The 21,452-nt window shown below is 30.3% G+C and overlaps 2 protein-coding genes and 1 long non-coding RNA gene across 5 annotated transcripts; 2 read left to right on the top strand and 1 right to left on the bottom strand.

The window, feature by feature from the left end:
• The first annotated feature begins 9,030 nt into the window (after window positions 1–9,030).
• On the top strand, window positions 9,031–15,451 carry LOC8263028 (sulfate transporter 1.2). 3 transcript variants are annotated; one of them, XM_015716116.3, is made up of 15 exons: window positions 9,031–9,302; window positions 9,556–9,630; window positions 11,440–11,792; window positions 11,898–11,946; window positions 12,040–12,247; window positions 12,411–12,585; window positions 12,694–12,759; window positions 12,843–12,956; window positions 13,181–13,297; window positions 13,387–13,513; window positions 13,884–14,170; window positions 14,274–14,464; window positions 14,651–14,736; window positions 14,854–14,930; window positions 15,023–15,451. In XM_015716116.3, the coding sequence occupies exons 3-15, from the start codon at window positions 11,454–11,456 to the stop codon at window positions 15,167–15,169; spliced, it is 1,983 nt and encodes a 660-aa protein (XP_015571602.1). In that variant the 5' UTR covers window positions 9,031–9,302; window positions 9,556–9,630; window positions 11,440–11,453; the 3' UTR covers window positions 15,170–15,451. The 3 variants fall into 3 exon arrangements, with proteins under 3 accessions (XP_015571602.1, XP_048227159.1, XP_015571601.1); XM_048371202.1 differs by lacking the exon at window positions 9,031–9,302 and having other exon boundaries at window positions 9,393–9,630; XM_015716115.3 differs by lacking the exons at window positions 9,031–9,302; window positions 9,556–9,630 and adding an exon at window positions 10,583–11,102.
• LOC112533945 lies at window positions 14,777–15,148 on the bottom strand. The gene is made up of 2 exons (XR_003078280.2): window positions 15,007–15,148; window positions 14,777–14,897 (listed from the first exon to the last, which is right to left on the bottom strand). It is a non-coding gene; the product is annotated as an uncharacterized LOC112533945 (long non-coding RNA).
• Window positions 15,452–17,211: 1,760 nt separating the features above from the next.
• LOC8263029 (tRNA modification GTPase MnmE) lies at window positions 17,212–21,195 on the top strand. The gene is made up of 9 exons (XM_002513832.4): window positions 17,212–17,798; window positions 17,923–18,061; window positions 18,232–18,353; window positions 18,562–18,765; window positions 19,236–19,295; window positions 19,483–19,621; window positions 19,877–19,995; window positions 20,178–20,402; window positions 20,599–21,195. The coding sequence occupies exons 1-9, from the start codon at window positions 17,328–17,330 to the stop codon at window positions 20,791–20,793; spliced, it is 1,674 nt and encodes a 557-aa protein (XP_002513878.2). The 5' UTR covers window positions 17,212–17,327; the 3' UTR covers window positions 20,794–21,195.
• The last annotated feature ends 257 nt before the right edge of the window (window positions 21,196–21,452 follow it).

Genomic DNA, 21,452 nt, shown 5'->3' with positions numbered 1-21,452 from the left:
AATACCATATTTTTAAAAACAAAATTTAAAAACCGTATTTTGATATTTTCACACAGTAAAAATAAAAAAAAAATTACACCATATTTTAAAAAAAAATGGATATTTTCGTAATTTTTTCTGTTTTTTAAGGACCAGTTCATCCTAAGATCAGCTTCTTCACCTAATTATATAAAAATTCTGATATAATTAGTCTAAATCCAATTAGAAATGATGTAGAATTGAAGGTAAATATTATCGGCATCAAGTTCATAATATATTTTGGTCATCCAAAGATTATCTAAATTAGTAAAAAAACCAACAGCCTAGTTGTCCCTTGAGATCTTTCTCCATCAAAATCGCTAACGCTGGCGAAATTAGAAATCAATACTGCTCGAGATAATTTATTCAGAACCAAACATGGGGCATCACTGGAGGAGGAAAAAAGAAAAGCTTATAGAAGTTCTTAACTGTAGTGAATCAGATCAAAAATATAAAATTTAATTGGACAAAAGAAAACTGAATGTGGAGTAAATTAGAGCTTGGAAAATAGTTCAAAGCCAAATGGTTCGTATAACCTATGAACTTCCCATGTATGTGTTTTGCAATTGCACAATGTTGATAGTCGTATGTTTCTTATGTTGATAGTCACAAAATAGAAGGCTTGTGTATATATATATATATATGTATGTATATATAATTCCATTTTAGACCCTTCTCATGTTGATTAGAACTCGAAATCCGAAATCAAGATTTAGAGAAATATTTGTTCATATCTTGAAGATGCAACATACACAGTTATACATTTTCAACTTAATAATATAATACGTAAAATGTGAGAGCATATTACTTGAGAAACCCTAGAGTTTGGCAGGATATCGACACCGCATGTGATGATAATCACATGAACATTTCTTCTTCTTCTTTTTCCCCTTATTTTTCTTGATGACCAAAGCTTAAACTTTGCTCTTGATAATGCGTCTTAATTCATGATAAGTCCTTAACTATGCCATCCAAACAGGACGTCATTTTTTCCCACACTTAATTGTCCATTATGCATATATTCAACTCTCATCTGATTATCATTGTTTTGACTATTTGTATTAATGTATGATAGAAGAGAAGGGATCACTTTTTTAATTATATCTAATATTGTCAATTGCAATATATATTCTTCTAATGAAATGCTAGATGATCATATAGTATATATTATAAAATATTCATTCTTTCATATAATTTTTATTGTGAGCGATCTCAAAAAATTAGTGACGCTTTATTACAATTTTAAAATTGCAAAAGAAATGAAAACAAAAACAATCAAATTTTGTACTCTATAATTTTAATAAATTTATATGTCGATTATAGTTTCAATTCCTACTTATTTTAAATTTTATGTTTATCTCTAACCCTAAAATTAAATATTGTGGGATGACAATTGGTGGAGTATAGTATTATATCTTTACTTATATTTAAAAGATGTATATCTGCCTATTATCCATATCTACCTGGATGACAAATATTAAATTCATCCTAGGGTTAATAACCGATTATCAAAATACAATTAGATTTATAAAATAATAATATTATTATGGATTTAAAATATTATTTATTATAAAAAAATTTATTTATTAATTTATCAACAAACACGTATTTATTTAAAAAGATTTGAGTTAATTATTTACTTATATATTTTTAATAAGATTTATGTATGAATTATTAAAAAAAGAATATAGTCAAAAGTCAATGTGCATATATGTAGAATTTAAAAAATTTTATTTGTATGTAAATAGTAGAGGCTATATATGTATAGGCTAAATAAATTTATTATCTTATGTACTAAGCTATATTATTTATTTAGTATATTGGCTTATTACATTATTAATTTACTGATTATTTATTTATCAAACTTTTTATGTTTACATAAAAACCTTGAGTAAGCGAAAGTCTTAAGTAATATACTCAAATATAAAAAAATAAAATTTTTGAATTATTAAATAATTTAATACTTTATCTAATTCTTTAAATACAATATATTAAATAATTAAAGTTAATAAGTATAATTATAAAATTTCTAATATTTTACATTTAACTTTAAAATAATTATTTGGTATAAATATGGATACGAGTATGGGTAGGGTAGTATATTTTTTATATCTTACTCAAATTCAATGTAATTTTTTTGAAAAGAAATTATTCATTTCTATTATTCAATCAATTCAAGTATTATCTAATTTAGTTGAGTAGAGTTCGAATACGTACTTACGAGTGTGATACAAATTACCATCTCTATAATGAGGCGACCAATCAATACAAAAAATATATATATATATAATTGATAATAGCCTCAATAACCATTTAATAAAAAATATTTTCCTCTTTTATAATAACGAACAACCACCTCAATCGTCGTATGTAATACAAAAAAAAATTTCTTAATTTGATTAAGCATTATCCGTACATTTATAACAATTGTAAATAATGCGACAAAGACAATAAAAATAATTAAGAAATTGATTGATGGGTGTGCTTTGCATTTTATGGAATAAAAGAATTCATTATTGCAACACTCACAGCTGACTATCGGATAAACCACCATCATTTCTCATTGATGCATACTCATCCAATTTGAGCATTCCTGCCTGAGTTAGACAACTCACTGCATCACGAGGATTTGAAAATAAAATCTCAAATTCATGTTATTACTTATTTACTTTCTACAAAATGGAAATATATGTTTTTTCCTATTTAGAATATATTTCTATTATTTTGGCAGTTTATCCCTCCTCGAAGAAAACTTTATCGAATTCAAATAATGTAACTACATCATTCAAACACTTATTTTAAATCTAAACACATTACTAATTTTGATATAGTCTCCAAATAATTAACTTAATCGGTTTTTTATTATAATTATATTATAAATATTAATCCAGTTCGGTTGGGCAACATTATTTATTAATTAATCTTGTCTTTAACTCTGCATTCAGAATAAAGAAACACATGTAATTATCCAATCCATACACTAAAAACAATCATTATTAGTTAAAAATTGTGTTTCACGTCTTTCATGAGAATTGTTCGGATAGAAAATCAACCAATTATTGCCAATATAAAGGTTTAATCAATCAATTATTGATGGCCTCCACTTCAATCTCAAATACAAGAGAACAAGTCAAATTACCAAAAAAAATCAACATATTTAATGGAAACGATAAAACAATTTCTGAAAGATACATCTCCAAGCTCTATGATTGAGCCTTCGTCCTTAAAATACCATTTAGTATACAAATGATGATCTCAAAATAATATAATTTATTGTGTAATTACAGAACTTTACGTGTATTTAATTTCATTTTCCAAAATTTACAATAATAGAATATGTGTATGGTCGGTCATATTTGATGAAAATAGGTGGCACATGACGAAGGCTGGCGGATATGTGGCAGTGACGTGGATACTTGGGGGAAATAATAATATGTGTATGGACATTAATCCAAATACCCCTTCTCCTTATCACAAGTCAGCTTTTCTTAAACACAAAATTAGTAATGTCAACTTAAAATATAAATATTCTTACCCCAATTAAAATTGTAACGGATAAGATTCCTTTTTGTTAAAATAATTTTTGTTATTTTAAGGTTCCATTTATTTCTAAATTGGAAAATATTTTCTAGTGTTTATTATTCAAATCAGTTTTGGCACGTGGCTGTCGTGCACGTGAAATGTTATTATACAACTTCTGGACAGCTTTGCTTTGTGTTTAATATAATAGCTTGCATTTTAGAACTTTGATAAACATATAAAAAAATAAAGTTTAATTACTGATTAATTTTTAAATTTTTGCCCCTTTTAATATTTTTATCCAATTTTTCGAAAAATTATAAAATCAGATAAATTTTTTTCTCTTCTTACTAAATATATTTGCCGGTGAGATTTTTAAATTTTTACGATAAAGACGCTTATGTGGCATGCTGACTGTGTATTAATAAAATAATGAATGTTAGTCAGCAAATTAGTTGATTTATCTAAGTATGAATAATGGTATGTTTAGTGGTCAAATTGAAAAAAAAATAAATAAACCAAACAGAAAACGTCAATGAAAAAAATACAATCAACAGTAATGCTTCCACTATTGTATGCTCTTTCCCAATTACTGGCCTCTTATTTGTCTCTGCCATTTCCTCCTCCGACGCTGTCGCCGCCACTCTCTCCTCCACTAGCTTTTCTTGAATCTCGCTTTGTTGTTATGTATCTACAGTCAACAATAGATCTTCAATTTCGAAAGGTCTATTATTTCACCAGTTCAAATTTCAAGTTTTCACAAAAGAAAAAAAAAAACAGAATTGCTAAAGAAGAAGCTAAAAGCAGTCGTAATATGATAACAAACCCCAACGATAATGCTCTGATAGGATTTAGTATAAAATCGTATCCTAGTAGGTAAACATCGACATAACAATTTGAGCGCTAAGAAATATTCAAACTCTTCTTTTTCTTATTTTACGAAATTCATAGGTGGGACCTCGTGGAGGAAGAGGATGGTCGTGAGACAAATAACTAAAGATATGATTGCAAACATTAAGAGGAAACTGGTTGGGTTATTGGAGAAGAGAGCCGGACAAAGATCTGTGAAAATGGATTCAAGTTGGGTCAAGTTCATAAAAGTCTTGAGAGCATCAGAGTAATTTGAGAAAGTGTAATTGTTGCCTGATATATTGGTCTCTAAACTGTCGTGACAAAACCAAGTTATTTGAGAGCACTAAAATAAAATGTGGAAAAAGATAGAGAAGAGGATCTCAGAAAATCCATGAATCAATTGTGATCCTTAGCTATCAAACTAAGCAAAGGTAATATGACAAAGAATGAGAGAGTTGTGAAGGGTTTATATAAAAGTATGATATATTAGTTCTTTTGTTCTAATATAAAGTGGGGGCTTCAGATTTCCTCCTATAAGTTGCAAATGATTTAGGAGAGTTTTTTGTTCTTCTTATTTTGTCGAAACCCTAAATCCATTTCGAGGAACTGAGGAAGAAGACATAACTCAAATGTTAGGATTTTTATTAATTATTTTTTGTTTTAATTTTAAATTTCTTAACAAAAGATGTGCCTTGTAAAATTAATGAGTTAGAAAATATTCTTTTGCTGACTAAGTCTTTCTTTTGAATACTAACTCCGGTTATAATGTTCACGTGCCATGTCAGCACTTTCACCGTAAAAATTTAAAAAATCTCACCGGAAAGTTTATTTGTTAAAAAAATATGAAAGGAATAATCTCAGTTTACAATTCTTGAAATAATTGAATAAATATGTTAAAAGTGTGAAAGTTTGAGAATTGATTGATAATTAGGCCAGAATTATAATACATTAAAATTATATGTAAAAATATTACATGTAAGTATACATAGGGAATTGTCACCTTTATATTATTTTAAAAAAAAATTATCTTTTATTTGTGCGATTATTATCTGTTTTTTTTATCTAATTTCTTTGAAGTAGTATAATCTTAATAATTTATCATTGTAAGAGATTTGAGTCGTATTTGTGAAAATATTTTAAAAAATTTATTCATTATTATCTTCTTTCATGTTATTGGACATATCGGCTTAGGATTACAAATACCAAAGTAAAGGCAAGTTATTCGAAATCCAAGTTATGTTAAAGCTTTTACATCCTAAAATAAGTTCATAATAAAATATAATAATGGGGATCAACTTCATTTGTATGCTTTGAGTGAATGTGTTTATTTAATTTAGAGAGTGAAACACTACCAAAAAAGATTATGTACTACAGCTACATAACATGCCTAAACAAAAAATTAGAAGAAATTTACTTTCTATTTCTTTTTCTTTTCAATTTTCTCGAGAATTTATGTAATATAGATTTGTTAAGTTTAGAGAAAATAAATATTATAAAGTATTTAAAACTAAGTCATGCATATAAAGTCAATAAAGTATTGAATAAAAAAATTATACTCTTAAAATTCTAGTAATTAAAGACTTTTTGTTTTAAGAAAAACTAATATCATATTTAACAAAGATGGGTACATATAAATCATCTCACCTAAACATTGATGGGACAGAATTTCAGAGAAAATAAATATAATAATGAAATGATAATAGGTTAGGAAAGAAAGCACTCCACTTAAATCAAATACAATCTTATAAAACTAGCAATTAAATAATTAATCTTGAATTCAATAGGTTGTTATTTAAAAGAAATCATATTCTAACAAAACGTCTAACATCTTCTATATCAGTGGTAATTGAGATTGTTTATTCATGTATTTTCTTTTTCTTTTTTGCAATTATTTCAAATGAATAAGCAAAAAATCTAATAATCTTCTGAGTTTATATTAAAGTTCCATCTTGTCATTTAAATACCTCCTAAGTAACTGATAAGTAAGAAATTATTAATATTTATTGATTGTTAAATAATGAAGTCATTATTATTTAATATAAAAATGAAGTTAAATTCTTAAAAATTTATTAATTAATAAGATTATTAAATATTAAGTATTAAGGAGGTACTGTATATAGATTGGGGGAGTCATTGTTATGTCATCCAGTTTCAGCAGTGGCCACAGCTTGGTCAATGAATTATATTATCGTTTTTTTGTTAAATATAATTATCCATTTTTCAAGAATTAAACAGTATTTTTCTGCTAATATCTTTGGTGTCATTACTTGCTAATCTCTATTACTTTCACTCTAAATCACTTGATGATAATATGTATAGATAGGATTTAATCCTTTCATTAACCTAAGTCATATCCAATATATTTACAATTTATTTACTTTAAAGAAGATATGTGGATATTTTATAGGATTATTAAATACATTTAAATATCAAATATAAAAAGGAAATATTTGACATCATGAAATATTATTATGTAAAGAGATAACTATTAATTATATTAAAGGAGCCATAGATATAATTATACAGAAATAACACTTTACTCTATAATATTAGGTTTCATTAGTATTTCTTACTAGTGCAACTGCTGAATGTAAAACCTTTAATTTTTTTTTATCACTTTTTTGGAGAATTTAATACGCACGTTTATAACATAAAATTCAATATTTTTATAATGAAAAAACTGTATTAATATATTTATTTAATATAATAAATATAGAAAAAGTTTTATTGTTAACATAAAAATTAACGACACTTAAGAATAAAATATTAATAAAACATGAAGAAGAAAAAAAAGAGAAAGAGAAGAGAGACAATTAAAATTTACTTTATAAATAATAATAATATGAGGGGAATGTATTATTCCAAAGCTGCCTTTTCTGTCCCATGTAAACAGAAAAATGTAAATAAATAAAACAAAAACAGAAACTTTATATTTATCCTTCTTAGAAAATCTCTTCCGTCATAATTCCACATATCTTTCAGGGCTTTCAATATCAATTTTCTCTTCGTCATTTGTGTTATTTGCACCGTCTTCTTTCCTATATCAATTAAAATTAGTAATTAAACGAATCCCTCAATTTGATTTCTCCCTTTTGTGCAAACTCTTTTATCTTGGTTTCTTGCTCACCTAATTAGTACAGTTAATGATATTCTCTTCTTAACTATTATCCTTCAATTATATTATTTTTTTTTCCAATCAGGATTACCTATAATGTATCCTATATATATATAATACTTTTATAATTAATTAGTACTTAATAATTTTAATTTATTTTATTTTTAATTTTAATAAAATTTTTTAGCGATTAATCTTATAATTCTATTAGAATTAATTAGTGATTAATCTTATAATTTTAAAATTATTAATTAATAATTAATCTCATAATTCTAATAAAATTAGTTAGTAATTATATTTTTTAATTCTAATATAATTAATTAATGATTAATTTATTTTATCCCTAGTACTATCATAATTTCATATACATTTTTTATAAGAATTATATTTTTATTTAGTTTTAATAATATTACTATTAAAAGTATTATATTATAAAAATTAAAATTAAATTATTAATTTTATTAATTCAATAGTTTTAGTTCAAATATATTTATATAATAATAATATCGCACTACAAGTAATACTATACTAGTATATGTAAAAATATAAAAAATTTAAATTAACTAAAATACAAGTATAATTAATCATTAATGATTAATTACTAATTTTATTCTATTTTAATTCTATATCTAATTAATTTATTTTTAGTTCTAGTAAAATTAATTAGTAATTAATCTATTTTAGTCATAATACTATCATAATCTCATATATATTTCTAATATTATTATTATTATTATTATTATAATTAAAATTTTATTATAATAATTTACATCCATATATAATACGAGTGACGTGTAATACTATAATTATAAAAATTATTCTAAATATTTAGATTGAAAAGATAAGCTAAACTATAATACTAGTTATAGACAGTTTAATTAATTTAGAGAACTTTTAAGCCGATTAAATATTATTAAAATTAATAAATAACTAATTAAATTCTAATAAAATTAAGTAATAACAAATCTGATTTATTCTAATTATGTCGTATAATTTTATGAACATTCTTAAACGTGAAAGGTAATAACTATTTGATTTGTTAATCCAAATTCCGTATGTGCGTGAAATTTTTAATTTATGAATTATTGTTATATAATATTACCAAAAAAGAAAAAAAAAATGTCAAACATTGGTAGTCAATGCCTTAAATCGGCTGGCTCACAAGAATTCAAGCTTATAAAAGCCAACCAAAATCGACCCTACACCCAAACTGAACTTGACCTTAAACAAGTCCAAGTTCAGTTCTGACGCTAAAGTTTTCTAACTACAAAGTCACCAACGTGGGGTCCACTAAAACCCGACCCCGAAAAATTGAATTTCATCTTTGCTTGTTCTTTTTTATTGTTATTGTTATTTATCGTTGTACAAAAAAGAACAACTGACAAAAATCAAAAGTTAAAAGGTCCAAATACGAGAAATTAAATCAGTTTGACTTTTCATACTCACGTGTTCTCACGATGGCGGTTTCGTAATTATGGCAAACTATTTAATCCGCGACCAAAACGAAGTGAACGATGATCGAATTTGAAACCCAAGACAGCACTAACTTACAAAACCTACAGCTTTTAATGCTGAGGAATTGATATTGTCATTAATCATTCAAACGCTGTTCCCTCTCCTTCCTTGTCTACCAGAGAGGTCAATGCTCTCATTTTCTCGGAAACCAAACAGCGCAGAGTAACAGCTCTCTTTTATTTTTATATTTAGGTTTCTTTCCTGGGAGAGAGAGAGAGAGAGAGGGTAATAGGGAAATTCATTGAACCTGGACGATATTTGGGCTATTATTCTTATTTTGCAGGAAAGTTCAATTCTTTAATTTTATTCGTTCAATGATAATGATGATGATTATTAAGGTCTTTTGAAAATATAATAACGACCATCAAGTGTGGTAGTGGTGTACGTGATGCCAAGGAGATATTTGATTTTGCGTTTTAATTTTATTTTTTCTCCTTTAACTACGACCTTTTTGCATCTTCATGTTATTTATATGTGCACTTTTTTTTGTTCTTGTTTTATTTTTCTAAAATCCCTTTTACCTTTTCTCTCTACAGAGATTGAGTGTGTGAGAAGGTAATCTTGCGTTGCCCACTATCAGTGGCTTTCATGGGAAGTACATGAATGTGGAGGTGAGATATCAATTATCATATCTACACTTTTATTTTCTAGCCTCCTTTATTCTCCAATAAAAAAAGAAAAACAATAGACACGCAATCTGCTAGCTAGCTAGATACCCAGATTCATGTGCTTAGATTAAATGAAAAAGGGTAAAAGAATTCGGGTTCTTGTTATTCCTTTTGTTTTTCATGCCTGTAAATGGCATGAAGCCAGTAAAACCTGTCGATTCTAATTCTCTTTTCACGCTTGAACAATGTAGTTTGAGAGTAAGCATAGAAAGAGCAACAGTGCATTAGGGGATAGGTGGCTAGAAAACTTATTAAATAAAATCAACTGATAAACTTTAAAATTAATGACTGACGTGCTTGCCTTCGTTTTGATCGAGTCAAGCTGGCTTTTAAGATTTTCAGAAAGGCATAACACAATATTCTGGAATTTTTAATGCCCTGTTATTTTCTTGTATTAGTATAGCATATTTCTTTTTGTGGCTTTCCTTGTAGCGTTAAAAGCTTTAGATGCTTATCTTTTGGTGTCATTTGACTAGAAGCAATTATTTATGTGCCAAGTACTGATAAATTAGTTGTGAACTCTGATGGCCTGGGAACAGTAATTCTTTTTTTGAAAAAAAACTAAGTGATCTAAAATTTATGGTTCTTTAAAATTATTTTGCAATAGTCTGGACATATATCAAAATCTATACATAAATTAATAAATTAAAATATATTTATTAATTTTAAATAATTAAATATGTCAATCATTTAATATTAAAATATAAAATATATATCTATATTATATTTCTTGCAGTGTATGCACTTAGTTTAAATAAAAATCTCGTGATTCTTTTGTTGTTTTAACTTTTTGGTTCTAAAAGGTAATAGAAATTTATAGGTGTTAGGCTACTTTTTGATGAAGATTTCGAATTAAACATTTGATTAGCTAAAAGTGAAAAAAGTAAATGCTGTTTGATGGCTGGCTGTGATCAACTGAGATTTTTTTTTTTTTTAACTTTTTCACTTTTCTGAACATAAATATATTATAAGCAAGAAGCCATCAATTCAGACTTTTCTATCAGTTTGCAAAGTATTAAGGAATCAGAACAGAATTCTGTATGCTGTAAGTTTCTTAGCTGCTGCCACATGTAAATCCCAAGTCAACACCTTCTCAAGCTGCAATATTTTAACTTTGTAAGCACAACACTTATGGTGGAGATAATCGCCAGCTTCGGTTGGCCTTGACTTAAAAAAATACTTTGTTGGTGTATTATGTATGTGACATGTAAGAGAGATCCAGATTCATAACTTATTGATCATCACAATTTCCTTCCCTCAACAAGGACGGTTTTGACCTGTAATCCATTTAGAACTTATATAAGTAGAACCTGCTGTACTCACTTTACATGTTCAAGAAGGCATTGCATTTGCACCTTCCCGCACTTGTTGTCTAAGTTCCTCTTTCCATTGGCTTCCTCTTTCAGTTTGTTGTGGTTAGCTTCAAACTAATTCTATACCTCTGACTTCTCAGCATGAAGTTTCCCTTTATTACTTTAGCTAGAGTCTTTTCTTTTTCAAACTTTATGAATACTTTACAACGAATATACCAATTGTTCTGTACTTGAGCTTTACAATTTCTAGCTTTATAGGTGTATTTTGTGCATGTTAATGAAATACGAGCCAATAACAAACTAGACAGGCAGGCTTTTGCCTTTGCCATGGTTTGGTGCACTAGTTACAGGATTCTGCTTAGTGTTATTTGTTGCATATTTCGAATAGTGATGTCTTCCACTTGATGATGACTGTCATGTAAACTATCATGCATTACAGGTGAATTTGCTTTAATGCCTTCGACGGTTCATTCAATGGACGGAGAACATGAAACAAAAGATATGGATATTCGGAGCTTGTCATCCTCTCATCGTCAGCCTCAAAACACAATGCACAAAGTTGGAGTTCCCCCTAAGCAAAACATCTTGAAAGAATTCAAAGCCACTTTTAAAGAGACATTCTTTTCAGATGATCCTCTGCGTCCCTTCAAGGATCAACCACGATCTAAAAAGTTCATCCTAGGCATCCAAGCCATCTTCCCCATACTTGAGTGGGGAAGAAGTTATGATTTAAAAAAATTCCGAGGGGACCTCATTGCTGGACTAACAATCGCTAGTCTTTGCATTCCCCAGGTAGGTACTTTAGCTGCTTCCAAGACATAAGTGAAGAAACAGAAATATCAGTGCTTCTAAATCAATTTTCAACTCTTTCTGAAATCTTATTTTTCCATAAAACAGGACATTGGATATGCAAAACTTGCAAACTTGAGTCCTGAATATGGATTGTGTAAGTCTCCCTAGCTTGTTCATATCTTGCATTGTCTTGGCCTTCCTTGTGTTTAAGCTTACGCTGATATTCTTTTGTTGCTATGTTCTTCAGACTCTAGCTTTGTTCCACCATTAATATATGCTTCCATGGGAAGTTCTAGAGATATAGCTATAGGACCAGTGGCTGTGGTGTCTCTCTTGTTGGGGACTCTGCTTCAGAATGAACTTGATCCCAAAACGAATGCAGAAGAATACCTGAGGCTAGCATTCACGGCTACATTTTTTGCAGGAATCACCCAAGCAGCGCTTGGATTTTTAAGGTAATTAGTTGCCCTAATAAAGTTAAGTTTCAAGAGCAATTTACTCTTTAATACACGTTCTTTAAAGATTTTCGTTTCTCAAGTTCATATTTTGGGTTTGTTGAAGCCCGATAGCTTTAACTTTACTATGTTAACAACATCCTGGTTTGGATGATATGATCAGGTTGGGGTTTCTGATCGACTTCCTATCGCATGCTGCTATTGTTGGTTTTATGGGTGGAGCTGCCATCACAATTGCCCTCCAGCAGCTTAAGGGTCTTCTCGGAATTAAAGATTTTACAAAGAAAACGGATTTAGTTTCTGTAATGCAATCAGTATTCGGTTCAATCCATCACGGCGTAAGTTCTTTCTCCTTTGCTCTTTCTTACAAAACTAGTATCTCCAACTCAAAATAATTAGCACCCATATTCAAAGTGACTGACTTCTTTACAAAAACTGTTTTGCAGTGGAACTGGCAGACTATAGTTATTGGTGTGAGCTTTCTAGCTTTCCTACTTTCAGCTAAGTACATTGTAGGTCTCTAAAACCTAATCATGATCACCTAACTTAATTGTTTCCAAGTAATTTCCTAATTCTTGCACTAATCATCAAACAGGGAAAAAAGAACAAAAAATTCTTCTGGGTGCCAGCGATTGCACCATTGATATCGGTTATTCTGTCAACCTTTTTTGTGTATATAACACGCGCTGATAAAGAAGGGGTTCAAATTGTAAGCATTTCTAGCGCATTCCTAGCTTGTTTATATAGTGTAATTTGGATAATAAATCTAAGCTTGTTTAGGAGGTAACTTGGACAATAAATCTAAAGCCTGTTTAAGATGTAACTTAGATAATAAATCTAAAATCTTTAATATGGTAATAACTACAGAAGTAGCAATAGCCAGTAAAAGTAGCAGGAGATTGATACTAATTGCATATGTTTTGTTGTCTGAAGGTGAAACACATAAAGAAAGGAATTAATCCCGCCTCTGTGAATCAAATATATTTCAGTGGTCCATATCTTCTAAAAGGTATCAGGATTGGTGTTGTGGCTGGGATGATAGCCTTAACGGTGAGACAACTATGCACTCCCTCATCTATTAATATTTAATAGCATAAACTACTAATGTGCTCATCTTTATTCTTGAAATGATTTATCAGGAAGCTTCAGCAATTGGAAGAACATTTGCTGCCATGAAAGACTATCAAATAGATGGAAACAAGGAAATGGTGGCACTAGGAACAATGAATATTGTTGGTTCAATGACTTCTTGCTATGTGGCAACAGGTGAAAAGGATGAACTATTTCTGACGAATAATGAAAATGATAGTGAATGCATATTTATAACAAATAACCATAAAAGCAGTGCATCAAACCCAAGATAACCTAAACAAAAATAAAACAACTTCTAATCATACGGTTGCTTATAGTTAATTTGAACTCATTTGATTAACTTGCTAAGCTATTTCTTTGCTTCCCTTTTGGTATTGTACTTTAGAGGGAAAAAAGAAAAAAAAAAAGAAGCAAGTAAAACGAACAAATACTTTTTGAAGCCAGAACCATATGATGGCTTCTGATTATTGATGCTTTTGATCTTCTAGATGGGCTGAATTTTGGAATTCTTTAACATCTATTTAATTATGTCTGTTACTTGCAGGTTCATTTTCCCGGTCAGCTGTAAATTACATGGCCGGCTGCCAAACTGCAGTCTCCAACATTGTCATGTCTTGTATTGTGTTTCTTACCTTGCTTTTCATCACACCTCTTTTCAAGTACACACCAAGTGCTATTCTTGCTGCCATTATTATATCAGCTGTGCTTGGCCTAATTGACATTGAGGCTACAATTTTGATATGGAAGATAGATAAATTTGATTTTATTGCTTGCATGGGAGCATTCTTTGGTGTAGTTTTTTCGTCAGTGGAGATAGGCCTCTTGATTGCGGTAGGAATTAAAATCTCCACCGTTTAAATTTCCTATATGTCATATGACTGATTGTCGGGACACATTAACTAAATCAACTTTTTGCCATCCCATGCCATGACAGGTTTCAATATCCTTCGCCAAGATTCTCCTACAAGTTACTAGGCCGAGGACTGCAATTCTAGGAAAGTTACCTGGGACAACTGTGTACAGAAACATTCAACAATACCCAGGTGCCACCAAGGTTCCTGGTGTTTTGATTGTGAGAGTTGATTCAGCAATCTACTTTTCAAACTCCAATTACATTAGAGAGAGGTATATACATTTTTTTTTCCATTGGCCTTTCTGTATAGTTCATTCTTCTTAACAATCAGCACTCTCAGCATAAAAAACAAAAAAAGAAAAGTACTGATGATCACATGATTTTATAGATTGGCTAACTAGAAGTGTTCGATTTTCAATAAATTATGCAAGGCTAAACTTCAACAACTCTGTTTGCAGGATATTGAGATGGTTGATAGATGAGGAAGAACAATTAAAAGAATCATATCAACCAAAATTTCAGTTTTTGATAGTGGATATGTCACGTAAGTTAAAGTTGTTTTTCATTTTCGTCCATACGCAACACAAGCAAAGTCCATATTAGTTAGTCATTATTATGAAGCTTAATTTTCTGATGATGTGTGTTTGTACTTCTTGCACAGCTGTTACTGACATTGACACCAGTGGCATCCATGCCTTAGAAGAACTATACAAGAGCCTCCAAAAGAAAGAAATTCAGGTAAAAAAAGAAAATACAAACAACAATATATAGATATGAAGAAAAATGATTTGGATTGATTAACCAAATTTCTGACCTTGTATTTTGTGCAGCTTATTCTAGCAAACCCTGGACCTGTGGTGATTGACAAGCTCCACGCCTCCAGTTTTGCCCATATGATTGGCGAGGATAAACTCTTCCTAACAGTAGCGGATGCAGTATCATCATGTTCACCAAAACTGGCAGCAGAAGTGGTATGAGAAAAGATTTGGAATTAAATTTGGTGTTTCTGCAGTGTGGCAAAGTAAGGGAAAGGAGCTAATGGTTTACAGTAAGGGTTTTCCTTAAATATGTATATAGGATTAAGTGTACATCCTACTCCCACCCAAAAACAAAATACACAGGAAAAAAGATTCCACTAAGAAAATAAGGTTCAAAAGGAAAAGAAAAGGAGAAAGAAAATAATGCAAGTGGAGTGAGTGACTCTTATCCCATTTCTGTGTAATCCCTTCCATTTTGCAAGGAAAAATTCGTGTTTTGTACTATCGGTTTCACATCCTTCTTTTCTTTTTTGAAAGTCTTTTGCATTATATCTCGAGTTTGAATTTCCATTCTTTGTCGGAATGCAATCACATTAACGAGTAGGAACTCATTTATTAGCTGTAGATCATTGATATGGTAAAAACTTTTCAAGGCTTATTATGGGGCTGGTTTTGGCATGAGCCAAGCAGGGTCAGATAGCTATGAACCTGGTCGTGAATGAAGGTAGGTTCATCCAGAATTTAAAATGACTAAAAAGCTTTCTACTGAAATAATTATAAAAATAGTATTTAAACTTATTAAAATTTAACAATAGAATGATTCAACTTTTAAAAGTTATAATTTAATATATAAACCCCATAAATATTTACAATTGAGTATATATATATATATATAGCAGGTTAATAATAAGTTACAAATTATCTATATCAACTTATTATAAAATATTATATTTATTAAAATTTAATTATTAAATATTTAAACTATTAAAAATTATAATTTAGCATATAAAATTAAAAATTATTAACTGTAGATAAATGAAACTCTATTATATTTTTATAGTAAAAGATAATATTTACATAAAAAAAAGTAAATTTTCTATGTAAGAAATAAAAATTATAAAAATAAATAAATACTGTACATGTCATATGGATATGTATTGATAATTAATATTATAGTTAAAATATGTATTAATAATTAATATGGATATGTATCAATTTTTTAAAAATGTTTATAGTGATGGGTTGAAGAAGACTAAGTGTTGCTCAAAATTGGATAAAAAATTATTTAAAAAAATTAATAAAAATATAATGAGAACAGTGTAATAATGGTGGTAGTAAGAACGGTGAATTAATCTATTAAAGATATATATTTTTTAAATATTTTTTAACATTTTATTTTTTTTAATTTACTACACAGATAATATGTGTTTTAAGGTTACAAATATGTAATTGTTATTGACTTGCTAAATACATTTAATTGTAAGTATTCACTTAATTTACACATCAAATTGTAACTTTTAAAACTTTAAATATTTAATTATCAAATTTGAACAAGTTCAAATACCACTTTATAATTATTCATCTTCTTCTATATAGGTTATCAATTCAATACACATAAATACTAATAATCTTAAGTTTCATACCTTAAATTATAATTTTTAAAAATTTAAATATTTAATTATTAAATTTTAATAAATCTAGATACTATTTTTATAATTATTCCTTCAATTATTATAATCAACCATTAAAGCCGCACTTTTTTTCTAATTACTTTTCCGGATAGGGTTTGTATCTTTTCAAAGTTGTAAAAGGATGGTCACACTATTATTTACCTCGAAAAAGACAGAGACAATGAAATAGATACGAATGAAAACGCTACATAAAATAATTTAAAATACAACACAACACAACCTACTTAGAGCCACTTCTCAAGCAAAAAGCCTATGCATAAAAGAGGGAAAGGTGGAAGCTTGTGTGACCCTTTGAACCAAAATCTACACACAAAATATAATTTGGAGAAGATTTATGAGTCATATTATTTTATAACTTATAATATATTGCAGTATTTTTCGGTGATTCAAAGTATACCTAAATGTTTTCAGAACTTATCTTTTTGGCCCTTTTGCACATGGAGTGACTAATCTCAAACTTCTTCAATTCTGATTTGATTCTTTTCCTTCAGCTAGAGGCTTGCTTAAAGGGGAATATCAGCCATAAATGCAAATATCTTGGCTAAAATAGTCAAAAAAAATAAATATAATTTTAGGTGAATTGGACCTCACATGAAAGTTTAGGGGACAAACCGAAACTTTATCCCCTTAAACCCTATCTTGTTCTTTAGCTTTCGTGTCTCCAGAAAACTTGCAACAAAACTAGAATGGCTCAGTGCCTTGTCCCAGCAATTCGTATCATGATCACTCATTTCTTCACTCAAAAAACCTTACAATTAGCCCCCAAGCTCTCAACCTCCATAACCACTGCTAATAAGAACCTACCCTTTCTCTCCCCTCTCAAAACCCACAGACCCAAAAGCCATTCCACTCTCAATCCCAACCCAAACCCAAAACCCACTTTGTTTCTCAACAATAAAGACCAGCGCTTTCTGGGTTCAAATGGTTCTTCTGATAATGATAATTCAGGTACTACTATTGCTGCCATTGTCACTTCCGTAGGTGGCCCACCTGCCGCCGTTGGTATTGTCCGGTTGTCGGGTCCATCGGCTGTGGATGTTGCTGCACGCGTGTTTAAACCAATGAGTAAAAAGAAAAAGAAAAAGATTTGGCAACCAACTAGTCATGTCGTGGATTACGGAGTTGCTTTGGATAATGAAGGGAATGTAATTGATGAGGTACTTCATTTTATTTAAAAATATTGCATTTTTAAATTTTCAGGTCTTATTTAAGTAAATTGTTAATTCTAGTTATGGTTTAGGAATGAAAAATTGCAAAGTTTCTACAATGTGACTGAATCAGGTTTTAGCTTTACCAATGTTGTCTCCAAGATCCTACACTTGTGAAGATGTGGTTGAGCTTCAGTGTCACGGGAGTGAAGTTTGTCTTACTCGGGTGCTCCGAGCTTGTCTTCAAGCTGGAGCTAGGCTTGCAGAGCCAGGTTGGCTTCTTTTTTACTTGTTTATTTGCTTCTTATGACCCATTACAATCTTCATTACTTTCGACTGCAAAACCAACAATTTGGCTCTATCCCTACTGCTAGTTGAAATGCATGCCTAGCCCTTTTACTTGCTGGAATATTGAATTATTTATAAATTTTTATTCTTTCAGGTGAGTTCACTCTTCGAGCGTTTCTAAATGGCCGCGTGGACCTATCCCAAGCTGAGAATGTTGGAAAATTAATTTCAGCCAACTCCGTGACAGCTGCTGATGCAGCTCTGGCTGGACTGCAGGTACGTCTTCTTTTGAGCACTCAATTTTGTAGTAATCGCAGGTACGTCTTCTTTTGAGCACTCAATTCTGTAGTAATTTCAGAGTCATCATATTATTTTTATCTTTAAGTAACTGTGAATGTCTATCTCTATAACGTTACATTAAGTTGTGTATGGCTTTACTGAAACCACGAATAGCAGCCACTGAAAAACCATCTCTATTTGACAGGGAGGCTTTGCTTCTTTGGTCAAGTCACTACGAGCACAGTGCATTGAGTTGCTTACTGAGATCGAAGCTCGTTTAGACTTTGATGATGAAATGCCACCGCTAGATTTGAATCTAATTGTGGACAGAATACATGTTATGTCACAAGATATAGAAATTGCACTAGAGACAGCCAATTATGACAAACTTCTACAATCTGGATTACAGGTATGATTTGCAAGACAGTTTATGTGATGTTTTCATAACCTTGCATTAATAAATCTGCAAGGCAGCCTTCTAATATTTTCAGTGCTATGCATCTGTAGCTTAAGGAATTATGAGTCTACTTCATTTCTTGATATTCTTAAACTGATTATTTTAGGATGCATAAATTCAAATTTATGTTCTTATTTTCGTTTTTTTAGTTATTGAAGCTAAAACCAGCACGAGTACTCCAAAGCATGAAAAATGTGTTATTTACTCTCATTAGCTTTACTACAACATAGTAATCACTCATCATTCACCAAATTTGGATATAGGCCAGATAGATGCCAGGTTCATGGTTTTTTTATGGATCTTGCTTCGTATAGTTAGTATGTATCTTGCAAATGCTGAAATCATAAAGATCAATGGATTTTCTGATCTATGCATGTTTATGTGATCCTGACATAGTGATATTCTCCTTTAAAATCTTGCAGATTGCACTTGTCGGCCGTCCAAATGTTGGGAAGTCAAGCCTTCTTAATGCATGGAGCAAAGTATGTTGCAACAACCTTTTCCATTTCCTCTGTATTCTTCTTTTTTATTTGATTCTCTAATTTCCTGATCAAACATGTGTTTAATTTCCCTTTTTTATATAAACCTTGTTTGTTTTGTTATCGTCTATTTTACTTAAATACAAAAGTTCAAGATTGTTTGAGTGTCATGTTTTTGTTTAGCATGCAGAGTGAGAGGGCAATTGTTACAGAAATTGCTGGAACCACCAGGGATGTTGTTGAAGCTGGTGTTACTGTTGGTGGTATCCCGGTAACCCTCCTTGATACAGCAGGGATCAGGGAAACTGATGACATCGTTGAGAAGATTGGTATGATGTCCTGATAACCTTATCAATGGTTACAGTTTTCTTCAGATGAAGTTGCCTGTATATTTTCTTCCATGATTTAATCATGTTCGAATTGCGGACAAAGCTTAAAACTTCATTTAGAAAAAGAAAAGAAAAATTATTTTCCTTGATTTTGAAATATATTGATGGAAGAAGTAAAGTGATTAGCAAAAGAGGCATGAATTGGAACTCTGTACCTGAAATTCTATTCATGGTCTAATGCCATTGTCTTTACAGGTGTGGAGAGATCTGAAGCAGTTGCTATGGGCGCTGATGTAATTATCTTGACAATAAGTGCTTTTGATGGATGGACCTCAGAAGATTCTGAACTTCTGAGTAGGATCGAATCTAATAAGGTCTTGGAAGCTAACTCCCTTGCCTCTCTCTCTCTCTCTTGCTCTCACAACAATTTTAAATGTTGCAATTGCAGCATGTCTGCATGAATATTTTGAGATGATAGTGACCTGTCTGTTGTGGCACAGTTGATTTAAACTTGTTGAGGAGTTACAATTTTATTGCTTTCCTTTTGGAATTGCAGAAATCAGTTGGATCTTCAACACCAGTGGTCCTCGCGATTAACAAAATAGACACTGCTCCATCTTTAAGCATGGAATGGATTGGTAGGTACAGCAAAGCTTTTAGTAAGCACATTTTCACTTGTGCTGTTACTGGTCAAGGAATCAAAGAGTTGGAGATGGCAATTTCAGAGATTGTGGGTCTGAACAGGATACCTACAGGGGGTCGAAAATGGACAGTGAACCAGGTTTGGCTGCTCATTGTGAATCAAGCTCTTTTGTTTTACTCTATGTTTGTTTAGTTCTCTTTTCTTTCACTAAACAGCCATAGTTTCAAACATTAAAGCTAACTATCACTGTCAGAGTCAACCATCACTGCATAGTCAAGTCATTTTTCACTTTATGTTATAATTGATTTTCATATAATGAATTGGTGATATACAGAGACAATGTGAGCAGCTTATGCGAACCAAGGAGGCACTTGCAAGGTTGAAATCGTCAATAAAAGATGAAATGCCGTTGGACTTTTGGACAATTGATTTGAGGGATGCTGCATTGGCCCTTGGACAGATAAGTGGAGAAGGCATCTCTGAAGAGGTCTTGTCCAACATTTTTGGCAAATTCTGTATTGGTAAATAGATAGAATTATTTAATGTAATGACCCACAAGTTGACTACTGTAATGTGTAAACCTTTTTTCAATTTTTATATTATGCTTGTCTAACATTCGATATCTTGAAATTCGCACCGTTTTGTAGTTCATTGAACTTGTATAGAATCGGTTCTTGTTTAAGGCAAAAGGAGGGCTGAAATATCTATTTGATAATGTTGCATCCTGCTTTTGGATTTATTACTTTGGCCGGCTAGTGGCAGTAATGACAAGGAATGTAAGGATACTGAAAATGAACAAATGAGGACGGCTTAATATCGAGTTACAGAATTATATACAGGTTCATCTTTCTGAAAGTGAGGAGGCTCAACCAAAAATGTGTTTCAAGGTAAAAAACGAATTGACAAGGGAAGATCTGAAGGAGAACGAAAAGAAAAGGAAAGCAAAGCAAAAGAATGCAAAAGAGGAGGCAAGGAATAGAGAAGAAAATGAGAGGAAGGAAAGGGAAGAGAGAAGGAAGAAGAGAGAAGAAAAAGAAAAGGAGAAGCAGCAGCGAACAAAACAGGAAATGAAAAGGAGAAACAAAAACTTAAGTACAACATGAAGAGGCAGAAATAGTTTATCCCAAAGATCCTCTTTCCTTTAACAGTTTTACATATTTCATTTTAATTGCATTTTCTTGCTTTTGT

Source organism: Ricinus communis, chromosome 2 (genome assembly GCF_019578655.1).
Source record: "Ricinus communis isolate WT05 ecotype wild-type chromosome 2, ASM1957865v1, whole genome shotgun sequence".
Taxonomy (NCBI): Eukaryota; Viridiplantae; Streptophyta; class Magnoliopsida; order Malpighiales; family Euphorbiaceae; genus Ricinus; species Ricinus communis.
The sequence above is the reverse complement of the archived record's forward strand: the minus strand, read 5'-3'. Positions and strand labels throughout refer to the sequence as shown.